The sequence below is a fragment of the Schistocerca americana genome, chromosome 5 (genome assembly GCF_021461395.2).
Source record: "Schistocerca americana isolate TAMUIC-IGC-003095 chromosome 5, iqSchAmer2.1, whole genome shotgun sequence".
NCBI lineage: Eukaryota > Metazoa > Arthropoda > Insecta > Orthoptera > Acrididae > Schistocerca > Schistocerca americana.
The window spans coordinates 57,255,865-57,277,684 of record NC_060123.1 but is presented as its reverse complement, the minus strand read 5'-3'; the positions used below and the strand labels follow the sequence as shown (position 1 = coordinate 57,277,684).

The following is a 21,820-nucleotide window of genomic DNA, read 5'->3' as shown; positions in this document are numbered from 1 at the left end:
CTTAATGGCAGTCTAAAACAGTAAACAATTCCAGGAATCCTAAAAAATTCTCAGGTTTTTCCCAGTTTTCTCCTGGAGGACAAAATTCCCAGGTTTCTCCCGGTTGTTCCAGAGCATATACGCCCTGACGTATCATTCTGTTTGTATATCTTTCTTGCTCTTACTTCAACAATTTTTTGCCACATAACTGTACTTGTTGCTGGGATGTGTTTTGAACATAACATCACATCACATTCTTTTCAGGTAGACTAGCATAGTCGCGTCACTGGTTGATGGCTTATTATAAGCACTGTTTATTTCTCTCAGCAAATTATTTTTTATGGAGTCTCATGTGATTGTCAAATTTGTATTTTCCAAGCTCATAATTTTAAGTTTACATTAGTCTGGTAGCCTGCAAATAGAATACACCCAATCTATTATTCTTTAGGTTCAAAGCTTAAGTCACTTAATTTTCGCAATGCGGGCACTACCTTTGAAACAGATTCTTCTACTGATGAACATTTTTCAAGTCCCTTTATCAGCAGCACTTTTAGCAACACTTTGTTGTAGACTCACTTTGACTTGATCCATGCTACTTGAGTTTTAGAGGTATCTTGCAAATGAACATATATCAACAGATAGAGTATAATTTTGGCTCTCGATGTGCAGATCTTAGCTAGGTCAGTTATTTTGCCATCGACACAATCCCATAATGGTTCATGTCCTACATATGTTCACATAACGAACTGCCACATGCTATAGTTTTCTCTTCCCATCAGTTTTTCCATTTGGAAGCAAGGAATTGGTATCTAGACAAACCATTGAATTAGCAACTATGTCATTCCAAACTGCCATCTGCACCTTTCTTTTTTTTTAATTTTATATAGGATGTATTATGCCAACGTATGCAGCCTGGGCCTATAACCTGTTGGCAAAGTAGTTTGTGGGCAGTATCTTACTAACTACAAGATTTATTATACACACATTAACAAAATAAAAACAGTCACTAAACCTTCTGTACAGTTCAATAAATAGAATAAAAACAGTGTATCCATAGTTAACTATAGCACAGCAAAAGGCTAGTTAATAACGTATTTACTTTTTCCGGTTTTTGTAATATAAAAAACTGCCTGCGGCTTAGAATCGAGTGCAAAGTAAGCAGAAGTTCTGAAAAATGTTGGTAGGTGCCGCCACAACTAACTTCTGCCATCTAATACATGTAGTGCTACACAGGCATGCTTTGCAGGCACAAAGATAAATACTGGCACCAAGACCTCTGCATCATTTAAAAAAAATAAAAAATAAAAAAGAGGGTAGAAGATGAGCTTTTTTTTCTCCGTCCCGAGTTTCAACCACTGCACTTTCATACATTAGCCAACAAAGTAAATAGAAATTCCATTTTGTCCGTCTTTGAATGTAGCAGCCTTTCAAATATTTGTAGCAATGAAAATAAATTTCTTTACACAAAAATACCAACAATGCACAAGGCTTTAGGATTGCTGCATTAGTTGATACGCTGGGGCTCATTAAGATTTCACGTAGTGGCACCTATTGCTTTGTGGAATTTTGTAAAGAGCTTGTTGGTGTTAGTGAACCATAATGAAGCGCTTTCATTATAGTGCCAAATTCAAGAGGGGAGTTATTTCTTTTGCGGAACAAAGTTCTAAACGTGCTGCAGGTCTGCGATACAGGACTGATGAGAGCAACATCAGACGATGGCGACTGCAGAGAGACAAATCATTTGGCTGTTCAAGTAGCAGGAATGCATTTAGAGGGCCAAAGTGTGGCCGATACCATGCACTAGAAGTGATTTTAAATGAATTTATTAATGACTAGTGTCAGAAATTCCTGCCTGTGAACGCCGAAATTTTAAAAATTAAGGCACATGAAATTGCTAGAGGGCAAAAAATCAAATTTTAAGGCTAGTCACAGCTGGATAGATCTGTTTATGAAGCGCTGGGGTTTTTCACTTCGTAGGCGAACTTCAGTTGCACAGAAGCTGCTGAAAAATTATGAAAAAAAAAAAAAAAAAAAAACTTCTGGAATTTCAGCACTTCATAATTGGGTGGCGCACAGAAAAGCAATACCGTCTGGGTCAGATAGGAAATTCTGACCAACTACTGCATATTTTGACATGCCACTAAATTATACAGTTGACGGCAAAGGAAAGGAAGACATAAGTGTTCTTAAATCGCAGTACTTCCAGGCGGGATGACGTCAAGTCTGCAACCACTTGGCGTCTGTTTGAATAAACCATTTAAGGACAAGCTTAAACGCACATATACAGACTGGCTTTTGAAAAGCAAAAGACAACTGACACCAACAGGATGTGTAAAACATGCAAGTTTGTCGCAAGTGTGCCAATATATTTATGATGCATGGAAGTGTGTTCCAAATCAGACTGTGCAACAAGCATTTAAAAAATGTTCTATATCCAATGCACTAGATGGTACAGAGGACGAGGCTCTGTATGAAGAAATGAGCAGCAAAGAATTGAGCGATAGTGATTCAGAATCATGACCGATATTTTAAATATTTCGTATAAGATGTATTATAAACCTAATAAAATTTTGTTTTAAATTTCAGAATTTAATTTCTAAGTTATTTTCATTCTCATTTTATAAGTGTTGCTACTCTGCATTGCACAGGATAGAAAAGCGTGGAGAGCTGCAGTAAACCAGTCTACAGACTGAAGACAACAACACACACTGTACTTGAAGTCATCACTAAAAATCTACTACGAAAATCCAACTGGCAAGAGTGTTTGGGCCATGTATGTCAATTTGGCCAACTCTATGTTCTGAATTTTTTCCTACCTGTGACAAGAGATGGTTGCTAATACAAACTTGTATGAATCGTGAATCACATGTAGTATTCTCTTCACCATAGGAATAACACGAATGGAAACATTATGCCATGTATTCTTTCATTTTTGCTGCTATGTCATTTAAATCCTGTCTGCCTAATAAACTATATAACTAGAGAGACAACAGCAAACACGGAAGACTATATATATCATGTCATGTTTATATTCGTATTATTCTTATGCTGAATAGTGATACAGTCAGAAATGAAGCACAGCAACTGACTAGATTTTTAAATCTAAGATGACCAATTTCTGTGCAGAATGTAATGTACTAAAGAGGCGTCAGCAAAGATTTTGAAATGGAGAAAAATTTTCACTAAACTCTCGTTCAGAACATCATCTATCATATGCAGTCTATTATTTGGTTCTTGTTGATCATTATCAAAGAAAGCAGCAGTGTATCAACAAATAGCAGTCTCTTGCCATTGTTTCGCAAATGAGACAATTCCTCTCTTTTTTTATTGTAAGCGGCAGTAGCACGCACAAAAGCAAGCCATGCCGCGAGTGGCTCCAGGTCGTGAACACTCATTATCAGAATGCGACAAACAATTCATGACACAGTACAATAATGCATTTTCAGCTTAGAGTGACATAAGTGCCGTTCTCTTTGTTGTAGGTGTTTATCAGATCAACGCAAAATAAGCAATTGATTCAAACTAGACAAAGCATGTGAAAAAGGAAGAGTACCCGTATAAATACGAACGGGAGCGCCTGACGCATAGCAATGGCTACCTGGTAAAGCTTAACTGCTAAGCTTATGACTTGAACCAAACTACTGTAGCTGTATCTTCATCCATTCGACCTAAATTGTCTTTCATGTTACAATGGACCAACTTCGTTTCGATTTGGAGGTGCTGTCTAGAACTTTTCTCTCCTCTTGAATTTCAAGTCTCAAATTTCAGATGCGGCTTAGATTCAGGAAATTTTTACCCCTTGATTTCAAGTCATGTTTCGGGTGCGGCTTAGATTCGAGTAAATACGGTAAGTGGGGCACAGATTGTAAATTCTGACAAAGTTCTTTTATGATGTTTACAAAGGGACCAAATTTATTTGGAGTTATTTTAGTATTTGTGCTGTGGTTGCAGCAGTTTCTCAGTTCATCTGCAACTGTCTAGTGTTTGTTGCTTCGTAGTCAACTTTTATGCCACTGTACCTAAACGGACATGCAATAGTCAAAAGTCTTCTAAATCTATTTCAACCAAATTTGTGCTGTAATTATATGATGTGGAGTTTTTAGCACAATACAAGTCCCCAAACAAATGTTTAATCTAATAATTATCTCCACTGAACTAATGACGAAAAGTTTGCCTGACTGACAATCTAATATTAATCCCAAGCAGTTGGGTTTAAGTAAGTAATAAAGGAAGATTACCTTATAAGATACAATTTACATGAAGGACTGGCAAACAGGTGTTCTACAATGTTTATTCAACTACTTTTTAATTAATGCCACAATATTGTTACTGAGACACCTAGGCACAATCTACAGCAAACAGGAGGAATGCAGCAGTAGCAACTGCCAAAACTCTGGCCATGAATCCTGACCAGTAAGTAATTTTTTTCCCTCTTCTTTTTGTAGGAACTACTAAGTTGCCTAGAATTCACCTGTTTTCTTATTCCATTACAGATATTCCAATCCTCTTGTGTGCCAAGAGTGAGACAAGTAAAAATCTCTTCACTCCCTTGAAAAAATTCTGGACAGAGAGCATAATGCTAAGTGATATAAAAGTGTTTCCATCTTATTACAATTTATTGCTAGGGATTAAATTTTAAGAAAAATTAAAAATTAAGTGTTATTCTAAGACAGACATGCAAAAGCAGTACAGCTTGACACTGCCAGTAATAATCACTAGCTTGTGGAAACACTATTAAGCAACATTTGTATATTCATATAAGCAAGGGTTTTACTCCCAAGCCTTGAACTATAACAACACATTTTTTTCAGCCGACTCACCATTAACGCATATGGTGAGAAAAAGCAGTGCTTGTTCACAACACTTAAAAAATTATATGATTGATGAGAGCTAGTTGGGTGTAAATGGGCAATTAGTAAGGGGGGGGGGGGGGGGGAAAATCAAGATTTTCAGAATCAGTATCTAGTGTGACAGTACCAACATTCTATTCACGTCAGGCAACTGTAACAGGCGATTTCGATTTTCTTTGTTGCAGAGTTGTTCTACACTCATGGCCCCAGTTGTTTGTGGGATTAAACCAGGCTCTTTCAGAAACACTTCACTTCAGACAGAAGCCTTTAATCTATGAAAACAATGTTCATTTTAAAAGATCTATATGTAAAATACCACAATCTCAATGACTTATTATGATAAAGTAAAATATGTTTTCCTTGTTGCAAAAGTTTTCTTGTGAAGAGTGAACTTTATACAGGAAAAGTTAATAACATGCTGATAAGAGGGGATGGGGATACTTGTAAATACAATCAAAAGAGCCTTAAACAAAATGGAAAGTACTGTAAAGAAACAGAATATCAGAATTTCTACTTACCAGGTCAGAGCAAGAAGATCAATACACACAAAGGCAAAAGATTCACAAGCTTTTGCACATGAGGTTCCTTCATCTGAAAAATAAAAATAAAAGAATAAGAACCTCTAAATGGTTTAGGTAGGTAGATTGGGCAGGGGTTTGTGCAAAGACAGGGAATGAATATCAGATTCTGAATGCCGAGTCTTTTATTCTTGTATGTTTTTCTTCATGCATTGATCTGCTCCCACCTGGTAGGCAGACACATTAAATACAAAGAATTTTACAGTATTTTGTATGCAACGTCTGTTTTGAAAAATGGAAAATAGATAATGACCAGTAAGTAAAAATACAAGGAGAGCCTGGAAAGTAATGCAATTTTTTCCCTAATGCTCCAATTGATCTATGCATATGTGGATCGGGTGAGTTGAAAGCCTGGCCAGACAGAACACAGCTAGGCCGTGCGACCTTCAGCCATGACATCCAGCCTGTGTCACTGAAGTCCTGTATTGTGCCAGTCACAGAGTGCTGCCACCAGTCTGTGGTGGCTGCTGCTGGTACCAAGTTGTCTCAGTGTACAAATCTGCTGCCAGCTGCAGCAGCTATGTGCACCGGCTGGCACATTTAATTACTGTGTGGCAAAAGCAGTGGGAGGCAGCACTGTTATACGTACTACAAATGCAAGCTGCAATGAATTTCGGCCATTCCAACAGAGTGACAGTTGATGCAGTGAAAGCAGTCACTACTGGCAGCTGCTCTTGCTTGTGGAGTGCCCTTGCCACTATACATCCTGGCCACCCACTACCACCTGAGCCAAACTCTCAGGTTGATTTTCGTCTGGTCAGGCCTTAAGTGGGAGCTCTGACCTCTTATCGCTCTAAGAGTGCCAGGATATCTGTTTCCGTGAACCTCCTGATAGTACATGCGTCATACTGTGTGACGAAGTCAAAACTTGAAAGAAGGAATGTAATCAAATACTGTGCTAAATTCAAGAAGTCTAACAACACGATTCATCAATTCTATGGGAGTCCGCTTTGTTATACTTGCAAGCTTCTGGGTTGTTTCAGTCATGCTATGGTTTATTATCAACCAGCAAGTGACGAAACTGCCTTTTTTATCATGCTTACAAAATTTTGAAAACCTGCCACTGAATTAGTGTCAGAGGATACCAGATGCACACTACTATATGGCTATGCTTTAATGGCTTAACAGCGAGATCCCCAACAGTGGGATCAACATTTGAAACCTTTTATACAATGATGCAGGTTAAGATCCCTGGTATCTCACTACAGCCATTCACACTGATGGCCTTCATTTGCGAGTAACTGACAATTCTTTTTAAGTTCTGCATGGGGCACAGTAGCGTTAAAATAGTAGTATTACATAGACTTGTGTAATGTATGTGGTAAGGGCTCCACACACAGGAGTTTGTGGGTTCAAATCTCATCTGATGCATTAAATCTTAATTTTTAAATATTTATCCACATGACTGACCATTATTTGTATTCAATTAACTGGTTTAAATGTAATTTTTATTTCTAATCACTGTATGAACTTTTTCATGTCTCTTCATTTTTTCTTCATGTCATTCTTTTTCCACTCATTTTTTTGCAAATGTGAATTTAATTATATTTATCTATTTTAATACTCAATATTATGAAAAGGATGGATTGCTACTCACCACAAAGCGAAAATGTTGAGTTGCAGATTGGCACAACAAAAAGACTGTCAAACAAGTAAGCTTTCAGCCTAGAAGGTACACACAAAACCACTCTTTGGCTCCCAAGACAGAGACAGAAGAGAGCGCGCGCGCGTGTGTGTGTGTGTGTGTGTGTGTGTGTGTGTGTGTGTGTGTGTGTGTGTGTTCTAATCTGGAAGGAGGCATTTTAGGCCAAAAGCTTACTTGTCTGGTAGCCGTCTTGCTGTGCCTATCTGCAACTCAACATCTTCACTGCATGTAGTTAACAATCTATTGGAAAATCCAGGATGGATGACTATCTGAGACTCAGCATCTCCGCTATGTGGTGAGTAGCAACTTTCCTTATCATAACCTTGTCATTCATCCATCCTTGACTTTCCATTATTGTAATACTCAATCGTTTGAAATACCAATGTGCCAGTTAAAAAACAAAAGATGAGATAATATATTTATAGTGACTGTGCTGTGACACAAATATGTCTTATTTGTTATGAGAGTTAATTTTTTTGCATAGTAATCATTATACCAACATTCATAACAGCCTAAATTCCTATTGCACTATGAACAAAATAATGCATAAGGTGGTTTAAACAAAAGAAGGGGTTACAAGTAAAACAAAATTCACGCAAAGTAAGGACCAGAAATAATGAAAAGAATAATATGAACAAAAATAGGACGACAATATGAAAGAAATCAAATCAAAATTAATATATAAAACTAATCAAAATCATAAAAAGATTTCAAGAGGAAAAAGAATGACAGGATGAAAAATGAGAACAAATGAAGATGATTAAAATGATGTGAACAGAAATAAGCAATTACATTTAAAACCATAAAGTGAATAATAATAATAATAATAATGATGAAAGTCATTCATTCATTTAAAAATGAAATTTAATGCACCTGACAATATTCAAGCCCGCAATCCCCTGCAAAAGAAGCCCTTATTCTATCCATTACACCACAGAACTAGTCTATGTAATACTGCATTTTTAATGCAATTAAGCATCACACAATTTTTTTTCCCCAATTGATTACTTGCAAATGAGTGCCTACCTGGGTGAATGGCTGCAGTGTGTAATACGTGGTTACTTAAGCCACATAACCATATAGATGGTTTCATGAAGTTGATCCCACCATTGGGGAAGTCTCCTTGTGAGAACAGTAGTTGTCCACCCACAAAACATTGGCAGATTTCTATTAAAAACCCTCACTGCAATCTTTTTCTACTCTCCCAACTTATTTTATATTTGTTACAGCTTGAGACATTAACTATGAATTACTACCACTATAGCTGTTAACACGCACAGTTTCACCTTAAAACCTCTTGTACGCACATTGCCATTGTAGCATATTCCAAGTCAAAACATATATATGGAAGAAAGTGGTGTGCAAGAGGGCATGCAATATAATAACCGACCTGCAACTTTGTCCCACATTTAATGTTTGTGCGATACTATAAACCTCCATCAGAGTGAACAGTCACAACCAAATTATGTTGATGTACAGGTTTAATTGCTCCACCTATTTGTATTTTCCATTCTAACAACTGAGATTCCAAACTCTGGAGATGAGAACTGGTGCTCTTAACACATACTATGCTCTAACAGCCTATCTAATCAATTTATACCACTCTTTTCACACCTGTATTCATGATTCTCCTCTGCAGATATTCTGACACCTGTTTTGTATTTACGTACAGCATTTGACACGTGTGTGTGTGTGTGTGTGTGTGTGTGTGTGTGAAAAAAGTACTTTCATTCCAAGGAGCCTTATTTTTTGCGGTTAACATACATACCTGTCTGGACTGTTGGAAGAGCAAGGCAATGCAGAATTACCATAAATTTGTCTTTCATTATTCTGGGCCTCTCTCCAACATTTGAATACGAGCTTGTTTAAACAAAAAAGTATGTAGGGAGGACAAGTAATTGATTCTGGATTGTCTGTAGCAAACATCCTAGAATCAACCTAAACTCCTTGTTCCCACGCCTTCCAAATAAAAGTTATTTGTCTTAGCCAGTGTGCAATCTCACCTGGCACTTTTATTTCAAACTCTCTCTCTCTCTCTCTCTCCCCCCCCCCCCCCCCCCCACACACACACACACACACACACATGCACAGAGCAGTAACACACACACAGATGCACAGAGCAGTAAAAGACTAAAATTATTAGCATGTTCAGCTTGCTTCAACCAATGTATTCATACAGTCGATTGGTGCATTTGGATGACAGTTCCAAATTTTATTCGATTACTGTAGCTCATTATCACAACTGCAGATTCTAGTTTTTTTTTAAGAATCTCATTGTATTCTCGCCTTTTCCTGTGCACAGAGTTTACATGCCGTAAGATTTAATGGAACTATCTTCCCCAAACAACTTACACGCCTTACACACTCATTTTATCTGGGTCAAAGATTTAGATCCTAAAATATTGAGATCTGAGATTTTATTCTGTGTATTAGCTGCATTTCAGCTGTCCCTCGTGTGATGTTTGGTATGAAACACACCAATTTGTATCAGAAGCACCACCATTCTGGCCTCAAGACAGGTCAATTGAGACCAACTATCATGTTATCCTCATCCAATGGCGTGATTCGGGTGTGGTATACAGAGGCTTTGGTGTCAGCACACTGCTCTCTTGGTCACTGTCACCTTAACAGACCTTGGATGCCCAACTTGTCATTCAAACAGATCCTCAACTGACATCACAAGGGTGAGTGGGCCCCATTCCAATGCTCATATCAATGAAAAATCGCTGGCAGTAACCGGAATTGAACCATGGGGCTCTGCATGGAAGTCGGCCACGACGACCACTCTGCTACGGAGGTGGACACTTTGTATACAGTAAGGTTGGTATTAGTTATCAAGTTCCCAGATAATAACACTGTCGTCAGCCCAAAGGTCAGTTTGAACACAATATTGCCTTACTAAGGATGGTCGTATTGGAGGTGATATGCTGCTGCCTTCTTCCGACCTTCGAAGTAACTTACCCAGCCAGTTATAGAGGACCTGCTGTTTAATGTGGACTCTGACCTAGGATGCAACTTAGCATTTTCATATTAACAGAAATTGCCTTGAGATGAGAGAGATGATATGTGACAGACAAAAATCCTAAGGTTCATTGGGGATCAAACGAGAGATCGTTGAATCTGCAGGCTTGTGCTTCAGCATTGAGCCACCAAACAGGTAAAGTCAATATCAAAGGACACAGGTATGATCCTTGTCCATTCCTAGGATTTTTTGCATTTCACTTAACACTTCTTTCATCTCTGGCACTGCTTATTAATGTGGAAAATGCCAAGCTGCACTATGGTTGGGAGTCACTCCCCCCCTTAACTGGTTGGGTTGGTGGAATACAATGTCGAACCACCTCTAATAGGACCAAACCCAGTAAAACAACACAGTTTTTAAGCCAACATCTGGATTGACATTTCTCTTTGTGTTAATAGATAGAATTGATCCTATCCCCTTCCTTTAATGACAGAATGTTTGAATGCCTGCACAAAGCAGTAAAGGAAACTATTGGCATGATTCAGCTTGTTTTAACCAGAGGGTGGTCATGCAGTCGATTGGTGTCATTTAGCTGCTTACATTTGCTGACTGGTACCAAGATCTGAAGTTAAAAGCAATTTAAGCTTTCCTATGTTGTGTCTGGTGAACAATGTAAGCCATCAACGTATTCTTTGAAGTGTGACATGAATGATGTAAATGGCATCTGGGATGTTTTTGAACATCTCAGTTGTAGATGTCAATATTATGTTTTGTTTACAAATGGTTCACATGGCTCTGAGCCCTATGGGACTCAACAGCTGAGGTCAGAAGTCCCCTAGAACTTAGAACTACTTAAACCTAACTAACCTAAGGACATCACACACATCCATGTCCGAGGCAGGATTCGAACCTGCGACCGTAGCAGTCGCGCAGTTCCGGACTGAAGCACCTACAACTGCTCGGCCACCGTGGCCGGCTGTTTTGTTTACAATACATAGTTTATTTCCTGTGCATGCTGGCTTACATTGTGTTGTTTAATAGGCCTATATAGGTCTTGTGGAGATGGTGATCCGCTGCGGTGAACAAAGTTTCTGATTTTGTGTGTACCAGACCTACACGTACTTTCGTTAATGAAACAGTGAAGACGGACTGAACTGTAGCATAACTGAAGAGCTAGGTCAGATGGGAAAGTGATGGTTTGGTTTTGATCTGGTGATGCACACAAATTTCTCTTGACATCCTTTTTTATACATATTTCACAATACACAATGAAACCCCTCATTTCTCATAGAGGCCTGATACTGTTAAGTTATGGATATGTTTGAAGGCATTTTGACAGAGTAAAATCCCTTACCCGATAGAGGTCCTGTTAATCTGCAAATTTTATTTCAGGGGCAGCTGCACGTCATTAACTAATCTCAAAATGTTTTCATCACCACTGTTCCAAAACTCTCACAGGTGAAGGGGAGATCAAAATATGACCATTCTACTTGTTACTTAGAGCAGAAACTGTTTCATTTACACTATGTTTTGCTTTTATAATATATAGCTATGGCTTAGTCTACTCAAAAAAGGTGCATCACTTATCCAGAGTGACAAGGTACAAACATTTCTTCTCTATGTCACTCAAGTAATGGCTGAATAAGAAAAATTACACACACACACACACACACCTGTCAAGGTGTGGAGTCTGGATACTGTTTTGTGTGCTGGTAAGGGAATTGGTATAATATTGTTAAGATGTTTTTAAGTTAAATCATGGAAGATCAATGTATTTAATTAAATCATTGGATGATGTAGGTGGATCTATATTTACTAATAATCAAACATGTGACTATTATTGATCAATCTACCTTCTCCCACAACAAATTAAATTAAAAAACTGTACCTCAATAGTTGGGCATTAAATATATATCGCTCACAGTGTTAGTGTGATTTTGACATCCAAGGCTTCTTGAAAATTACCATAATGTAATATCACAAAGAAATTGTCATCTTCTAAACAAACCAGCACTTCAGGCTACAGACAGATCAGTCACCCCACAACTAAAATTTTAGGAAAAAGGTGGTAGAAAACACACTATCACACACTGGGCAGTTTTTGTATTGCACGAACAATCTGCTAATTTGGTACCATGGAGTGTGGGTACATTCATTTCCATACAGTTAAACTATATATCTAATGGCAGCAACCTATAACAAATATGGGTGATTAGTGTCTTCTAATTATAGTACTGGGAAATTAATACTATTAAATTACTCCACCCTCCTCCTCATTCACCCACAGTGACTCTCTTATAAAGGGACATTTACCTGTGAATCACTTCATTTTCATTATAACAAACCACAAAAATAATGATTAAAACTTCACTCTAGTGGAAATTAGGATCTGCTAACACAGTTATTTTCATTCCTATACTTTCTAAGGATAGTGCTTCAGGGCTAGGTCCAGCACACAACGAAGTTTACAGACCATTGATGCAGACCTATTTACAAATAAATGTTACATTACACAACTGATGAGATGATTTATGAATCTGTTAGTGTTCTTTCATACGTCAATAATTACGGTAACAAGAGTTCATATTTGATGCTTATTCGGATGCACTGAAATGTACATGTAATGACGAAAATACCGCCCCCCCCCCCAAAAAAAAAACCTCAATCATAAAATTTAGCAGCAACCTGACGAAAACGCAATCCCAGCAAAAGTAACTCATTTCACTTGCATCATCGTTTACAACCCGGCTCTACAATTAGATTCTAGTTAGAGATTACGTTTTATGCAGTCTCCAGTGTAAATATCTAAAAGGCAATTGCATCAACCATCGGCCTAACTCTCATACTTTTCCCAACAAAATATACTAGGCCATAAAACAGCTCTATTGTTTACAAAATATGTTAATTCTATAAATTAGGAATAACAAAACTAAATAATTTGTGTAATAGCTCATATTATAACTTTATCCACGTAAAAGGGCGGACGCCATTTTGAACAAGTTCTGAAATACAATTCCATACGAGAACTTACCTTTTTATGAGTGTGTCGATGTCAACAGTTTTCTCTCCCTCTGTACCTTCATCTTTTGCTGGCATTGAAGCCAACATTTCACGACGGTCTTCCACTTTTGAGAGGAACGAACTCATGTATATAGTTCTACAATGCTGTACGGGCAAATATGTTCCCCAGACCAGGGAACTTTTGATTTTCTGTTTGTCTACAAACGAACAGGGCTCTGCTTTTATATTAATCAAGCGCAAAGCTTGATTTTGAACAGAACCTAACGATTTTAATGCTAAAAATTTAAGAAGCATTCTTCAGTAACTCTATAATTTACGAACTAGTCTCAACCAAACCCCGACTCTACCTCCTCCTTCCATCAATAGCCAAAAGAGAAACCTTCTTCACTGTGGAAGTAGCTTCCTGTGTTTACTGACACAGTTTGACCAAACGTTGAAAATAAATTAACGGCCTTTTTCCTTAATTTACATTACATTACAAATTTAATCTTCACACAACTGTGTCTAAAAATTTCTTCTCGCTCTTACTTCACACACAGCAACTTTATCAGTTTATTAATTCGACAAGTATTAATGTTGGATTCCCATTCGCGTGTTGGCAGAGTTCTGATACAGTTAATCAAGTTACCGACTTTACGCTATAATTCCATGTTTTCATATGGTTTGTGCAGTTTGGAGACACTATTTGGTGACACGAGCGTTCATTTTCATTACAGTAAAAAATACTAAACAATATTATTGTTAACCAGTATCGTGTGGGCAAGAGTTGTGTTGACTAACTTCCGTAGCGGACAGTATGAGTATCAGTAATTCAGTATATAGTCATGAATCATGATAAGTTTCATCAATGTCTAAACAATCAAATCCCGGGAGAAAGTCAGAACGTATAGTATTTTTGTTGGAGTGTAGTTATTAATCGTTCGTAACGGAAAAAAGTAGTGGTGCTAATTGCTTACATGTCTCATTGGTCCGTTGTTGTGAGAAATCAAAAAGTCCTTTTAATTTCTGTTCGGCAGAAGACGGAAAAGAAAAACGTTTTAACTTGATTTGTTGGAAAATGAGTTGTTAATGGCTTCCATGGAATTATTTCGGAATGCTGTTTCGCCGGCTGGTATACACAGAGTGAAATCGAAAGCATTTGCGGTGTTGATTGATGGTGTTCATACTGACATAGTGCTGATAGACTACATGTAAGATCAATGTGAAACATTACCCAGTAGTGATAGAATCATTCCTTCACGTGAATATAGCAAAGCGATGCGTAGCATTGCTTTGCCCAGATTTAATTCTTCTTGCATCATTTCTCCCCAATACTCTTCTGTCATTGCGATATGATGATACTGATGTTACAGAACGTCAGAAAAGCATTGTTATGAGTCATTCCTTGTAAAGTGACCCAGTATTCGATGCCTGCCTATCATCCTTCTCTAGGTTTTGAAGAAATTTTTTAGAAAATAGGCTGTTTAAGAGAGTTTAAACTTCAGTTAAATGCTAGAGCCGTTTTCATAAGGCATGCTGTTTTCAAAACTGGAAAAAGATGACACTCTCAAGTTTGTCAAACCATTGCTCCTGACGTATTGGAACTATGATATTTAAAGTTTTAATCCTGAGAGAACGCGGGAATAACCCAAATGAACGTCAGTAATGCCTGTTGCACAATCTCTCTTCAAACTTGCTGAAAAATTTTGTTGCTACAAATATTGTGCCTATTTTAACAAAGTGCATTCCAAACTTTCCTGCAAGTGTATTCACTATGCTATGGACCTCTAAAGTTATTAAAAATATTGGATGTACCAAATATTGTCAATATTTGTTACCATGTATTTTAAAATTGCCAGTGTTACCACTCATTTTATAATCTGCTTACACCATTGAAGAGTTGGCATTTAAGCCCATCAGAAACACCTGTTTTCATTCTGATGGCAACTCAGTTAAGGTGCAAAAGAATTTTTTAGAACACTGTCCTTGGAAAAACACAGTGATTGTTATATTATATTAAAATTATCTCAATAAAATGGTCTAGATAGCAATTAAGTTTTATATATTTCACTTGGTGACTGGTTATGGTCTCTTGTAAGAGTGTCCTCAGACTTTTATTTTATTTATTTATTTATGTTAAAAGCTCTTTGTGACAGCAGCATCTGGTTACATGGAACACACACACTCTGAAAAGGTGTGTGGAACATTTACACGTGATACTGACTTTTTATCGAAATAGTTTTAAGGTGTGGAAACTTCATTTACAGTGTTATTAGGCTATACACATAAGCAGGCAAATTACTGATGAGGTTGGAGTTTAGTCATGTAAACATATTTGTTTGTTGCTTTAGCACATCAACACAACATATTATTAATCTGATGTAGTGTTTCATCAGTTGATACAAATTGGTGATGCACTCGTGCACCTGAAGCTATACATCCATTTTCTAAGAGCTTTTTCCTGATATTCATTTTCTTTTTCAGTGATTTCCGTTCTGATAAAAATAAATTGTCACATACAGTATGTTATCTTTGTAATATGCAGTAGTCTAGTGGTAATGCTGCTTGAAACCTGACAGCTCGTGGGATTGTATCCCAGTTGGACCGTAAATTTTTTTTTTTAAATCTGCTCTTAACCTAGACTTCACTTGTGAACAATATGAAGATTTGGCAGGAGCAACATGTGGTTCAGGTTCCATGTTAAATTTTAGGTCCTCTTTCCCCATTACGGTTACTGCAGGGTAGGTTAGTGACACCGAAATGGCGTCCAGTATGCTGCATATACTGTTGCGTAATGACTGAATATGATTCACCAAATTTTGAAAATTTGACTTGGTTCATTTCTGTTTTGGTAAGCAACAAACTCTTTTTTTTTTTTTTTTTTTTTTTTTCCATTAACAATTACTTCAGCTTCTGAACTTCATGTTCCACATAACTGAATGGAAACAGTTATTTTCGCCTGGACCCATTGGTCTATATTCGTGAGTTAAAAAAACATAACATTCTGCCTTGTGTTTCCTGGGAGCTTTTTTCTGTGGTATGATTCATGGTATTTGGCCCAACTCGCTCATTCGTTGCTGCTTGCAAGTGATTGACAGTGATTTTTGGAGGAATGGTGGATTTGTATACCTTTGATTCTTCTCAGTTTGTGTTGGTCTGTCCTTTAAGGTCATACTAAAGGAAGCTCGTCAGACTATATTATAAGCGCTCTCTCTCTCTCTCTCTCTCTCTCTCTCTCTCTCTCTCTCTCTCTCTCTCTCTCTCTGAGGATGATGTAACCAAACTGTGCAAAATTTGATCTCTGTGTGTGTGTGTGTGTGTGTGTGTGTGTGTGTGTGTGTGTGTGTGAGAGAGAGAGAGAGAGAGAGAGAGAGAGAGAGAGAGAGAGAGAGATGAACTTGGGAGTTAGGGAAATAATCATGACAGTTTTTCCACCATCTTGTGAGTACAGTAATTTTTGGGAAAGAAGGTAGTTATCAGTTCTTCTAAGCTTGAAGTTATTAATATGTAAGCATGCCATAAAAAATATTTGCACCTTATTTGTGCAAACTGGGTATCAAAGTGCTATCAGTTTTTTGCTAGGAAAGTTTGGTTTGGAGAAGATAAAATAATGTTGACGTTACTAGACGTACTGTTAAATGGTCACACTATTGCATTCAGTTTCTGTAATTTTGTATGTACGCTAATCTTTTTTAAATTTTAATTGTATCTGACTAAAACCTGAAATTTTTAGAACATTGGAAATAAAGGATAGAATTAATTTAAAAAGGATAATAGGTAATCATTCAACAATAGATGAGTGTGTGTACAGAGGTACTTAAAATACTGTAGTTGAGTCGACAAAAGGTGACCCTCCCAACAGCTTGCATTGTTGTTGCTAGCTGTCAGCTGCAAGGCACGATTGGCTGAATGTGAAGATGGTCATGTGTAGAGTTGCAACAATGGAGAGGTATTGGTGTAATAACATATTTAGACTTGCATTGCAGGATTTTTTAAGGGAGATATGAAGGACCCTTGTGAAGCCCACTGCAACTGTCAGTGATCAATATGTTGCACACATAGTGGAAAAGGCAACATTAGAAATAACCTTTTTTTTTTTTTTAAATGAACACACAGCTGTGTTATTGTATTGGTGTTTATTTAATTACGACCCAGTTTTCTGCCTTTTATGCCATTTTCAAGTATTGAACTTACGTCATTAATGTATATTGCAGGTCATCAAGCTCGAAATTGGTCATAAAGAAAGAAAAATATTTATTGTCAATTTTGAGCTTGAGGTTCTGCAATATGTGTTAAGGACATAAGGTCAATCACTTGAAAATGGCATAAAAGGCTGAAATCAGGGTCATAATTAAGCAATAATACAGTCAAATGGTGGTGTGTTTAAAAATTATTGTATGATTGTTGCTATCAAAAACTGTTTACAGAAATGACATTGTTTATTTACCAGGGAGCTTCAAGGGGGTGTGTGTGTGGGGGGGGGGGGGGGGGGGGGGGGCACGCAAGAGTGTATTATGAGATTTTTTTTTTTTTTTTTTTTTTTTTTTTTTTTTTTTTTTTCCGGGCTGGGAGTGTTTTGAACATAGCTCTGCCCATTTTTAAACTGTGATCATATTTCTCACCAGACTATTCAGGCCCCGGGATGGTTTTTGGTGGTCTACATCTCCAACTACACTATTCAAACCCCCGTGAGGCGCATGGCAGAGGGTATGTCCTATTGTACCAGTTATTAAGATTTCATCCTGTTCCATTCACGCATGGAGCACAGGTCGAATGATAGTTTGAATGCCTCTATGCTCGCAGTAATTACTATAATCTTATCCTCATGATCCATATGTGGGCAATACATAGACATTGTAGAATATGCCTAGAGTAATCATTTAGTTGGTTCTTGAAATTTGATTGATCCACTTTTTCAGGATAATTTACATCTATCTTCAAGAGTCTTCCATTTCAGTTCCTTCAGTATCTCTGTGAAATTCTCCCACGGGCTACACAAACCTGTGACCAGCGCACACTTTTAAATTTCTGAAAATTTTGTGCAAGTTGCCATTTATTGCGCCATGTTGAAATATTATGAAGATCTGATGGAATATTAATGATATTTATGCAGCTTCTTTCAGACAGTACTTCATTATAGATAACTGCGTTATCTGCAAAAAGCCTGATTTTACTATTAATATTGTCTGCAAGGTCATTATACAGGGCGAGTCACTAACTGTTGACACCTAGAATAACTCCGAAAGTACGATAGGAGCAGAAAAGTTTGTGGGACATAAGTTTTTTGCTAGGTGGGGTCGCTTCAGAGATATGAAGGTCAACTTTGTTGTTTCAAATGGGGTGCTATAGTTTGGTACTTATTTTCTGATAGTGGTTGTCGAGACGAATCCAATGATGTGTAACAATAACACCTTTGAAGGTCACAAAGGTGGCATCAGCGTCCATTTACAGAAGGTGTTCGAAGTGATGATCATTGGTATTAACGCAGTGCTGCTATCTTCTTATTTACATCCACTTCTACATGGTAACTCTGCTATTCACAATAAAGTGCCTGGCTGAGGGTTCAGTGAACCACCTTCAAGCTGTCTCTCTACTGTTCCACTCTCGAATAGCGCACAGGAAAAACGAGCACTTAAATTTTTCTGTGTGAGCCCTGATTTCTCTTATTTTATCATGATGGTCATATCTCCCTATGTAGGTGGGTGCCAACAGAATGTTTTCGCAGGTGGAGGAGAAAACTGGTGATTGAAATTTAATGAGAAGATAATGTCGCAATGAAAAACGCCTTTGTTTTAATTATTACCACTCCAATTCATGTATCATGGCTGTGGCACTATCTCCCCTACTTCGCGATAATACAAAACAAGCTACCCTTCTTTGTACTTTTTCAATGTCATCCGTCAGTCCCATCTGATGCAGATCCCACACCGCACAGCAATACTCCAGAATAGGGTGGACAAGTGTGGTGTAAGCAGTCTCTTTAGTAGACCTGTTGCACCTTCTTGGCAGTTTTTCGTTGGCTCTACCCACAATAATATCTATGTGATCATTCCAATTTAAGGTATTTGTAATTGTAATCCCTAAGCATTTAGTTGAATTTACAGCCTTCAGATTTGTGTGACTTATCGCATAATTGAAATTCAGCAGATTTATTTTAGTACTCATGTGAATAACTTCACACTTTTCTTTATTCACGGTCAAATGTCACTTTTCACACCATACAGATATGTATCTAAATCATTTTGCAATTTGTTTTGGTCATCTGATGACTTTACGAGATGGGAAATGACAATGTCATCTGCAAACAATCTAAGGTGGCTTCTAAGATTGTCTCCTATATCATTAATATAGATCAGGAACAATAGAGGGCCTATAACACTTCCTTCGGGAATGCCGGATATTACTTCTGTTTTACTCGATGACTTTACATCTATTACAAGGAACTGTGACCTTCCTGACAGGAAATCACGAATTCAGTTGCACAACTGAGGCAATATTCCATAGGTACGCAGTTTGGTTAGAAGACGCTTGTGAGGAACGGTGTCGAAAGCCTTCTGGAAATCTAAAAATATGGAATCCATTTGACATCCCCTGTTGATAGCACGTATTACTTCATGAGTATAAAGAGCTAGCTGTGTTTTGCAAGAACGATATTTTCTGAATCCGTGCTGACTACGTGTCAGTAAATAATTTTCTTCGAGGTACTTCATAATATTTGAATACATTATATGTTCCAAAACCCTACTGCAAATAGACGTTAGTGATATGGGCCTCTAATTCAACGGATTACTCCTACTTCCCTTTTTGGTTATTGGTGTGACTTGAGCAATTTTCCAATCTTTAGGTATGGATCTTTCTGTGAGCGAGCAATTGTATATAATTGTAAGTATGGGCTTTTTTTAAATAGATATACTTTGTGTTTCTTTTTGATGGATTGAGTGGTTTCTCATATATTGTGCAAATAGTAAATATTCGCTGAATACGGCGTATCCATCTAACGTGCCACTGACATGTAAACATATTTCAATGGTTTTGCAATAAAACACTAACAAGAACGGTAAGACTAATATCATCGAATCAAGCAAATTTGTATGATGTATTCTTTCGAAGAACAAATTGATGTATGATAAATTGAGAACAGCTGGGTCTTTAATGCATCGGAAACATATCCGGCAAAGGAAACTTACTAACAAGGAAATGGAAGTTGGTACTCTTGCCACTGTTGTTCGAGATCCCTGTGTTAGTTCACGTCAAATCACAAGGGAATCTGATATGAGCCAGAGTAGTGTTGTTCGTGTTCTGCATCGCCATAAATATCATCCTTACCATATCAGTCTCCACCGAGAGTTAACTGGTATGGATTGTATGTGTCGCATTGAATTCTGCTGATGGGCTCAACTTCAGATTCAGAGGGATGACACAGTTATTAATTTTATTTTATTTGCTGACTAGGCAACATTCACAAACCATGAAAATGTTAATTTACATAACTTGCATTATTGGGCAACTGAAAAGCCATGTTGGCTGTGGCTAGTTGTACACCAACCACCTTGGTCGGTGAATGTATGGTGTGGGATTCTGGAGGACAGAATTATAGGTCTCTATTTCATTGAAGGAAATCTTAATGGTAGGAAATACACCACATTCCTGCAAGAAACATTAAGTCTGTTATTGAAAGAAATACCTTTAGGAACGTGGAACAGAATGTAGTATCTACATGATGGCTGTGCGACACATTTTTTGCTGATGGCTAGAAATGAGTTGCAGAGACAATTCCCAGATCGTTGGATTGGATGCGGAGGAGATGTGTCGTGGTCGGCTTGTTTGACAGATTTGATGCCTCTGGATTTTATCTTGTGGGGATTTGTAAAAACATTGTTTATAAAGGCGTTCCAACCACACCTGAAGATATGGGAGAGAAAATTGCTTCAATAAGTGCCGCAGTGATAAGGTATAACATTCAGTCCATGATAAGAAGATTGAAGCACTGCATTGATACCAATGGTCATCACTTCAGATACTTTCTGTAAATGGATGTTCATGCCACCTTTGTGACCTTCATTGACCTTCAAAGACCTTACTGTTACACATAATTGGATTCGTCTCCATAGCTGCTATCAGAATATAAGTACCAAACTATAGCATCCCATTAAAAAAATAAAAATAAAAAAAAGTTTACTTTCACATCTCCAAAGTGAGCCCATCCAGCAACAAAAAACCCACATCATATTTTGGCCCTTATTGTCCCATGCAAATTTTGTCCCACAAACTTTTCAGCTCCTATCATACTTTCGGAGTTATTCTTGGTGGCAATAGTTAGTGACTCACCCTGTATACGATATGAACAGCAAAGGTCCTTAACTACATCTGACGATGACTCTCCACCCGAGATAACATGCTGTGTCCTCCCTACCTAAAAGTCCTCAATCCAATCTCAAATTTCACTTGATACCCTGTATGATCATTCTTTTGACATAAAGCATGATTATACTTTTGACATAAAGCATACGTGCGGTACAGAGTCAAATGCTTTTCGATGCAGAAGAAATACGGCATCTACCAGGTGGCCTTGATCTAAAGCTTTCAGAATGTCATGTGAGGAAAAAGCTTTCAGTATGTCATGAGAAAAGTGCGAGTTGGGTTTCACATGATCGACATTTTCAAAATCTATGCTGGTTGGTATTGCGAAGGTCATTCTGTTCAAGATACCTCATTATATTTGAGCTGAGAATATGTTCTAAGATTCTACATTTAATCGATGCCAAGGGTATTGGGCGGTAGTTTTGTGGATCATTTTTACTACCTG

General features: G+C 37.6%; 1 protein-coding gene across 1 annotated transcript in view; it reads right to left on the bottom strand.

Annotated features, from left to right (window-relative positions):
* Positions 1-13,515, bottom strand: part of LOC124615787 (28S ribosomal protein S11, mitochondrial) — a 68,166-nt gene extending 54,651 nt beyond the window's left edge. The window contains exon 1 of the mRNA XM_047143905.1: positions 13,046-13,515. Within this exon, the coding sequence (XP_046999861.1) occupies positions 13,046-13,329 (284 nt within the window). The 5' untranslated portion in view covers positions 13,330-13,515. The remainder of the gene's footprint in view (positions 1-13,045) is intronic.
* Positions 13,516-21,820: the final 8,305 nt, after the last annotated feature.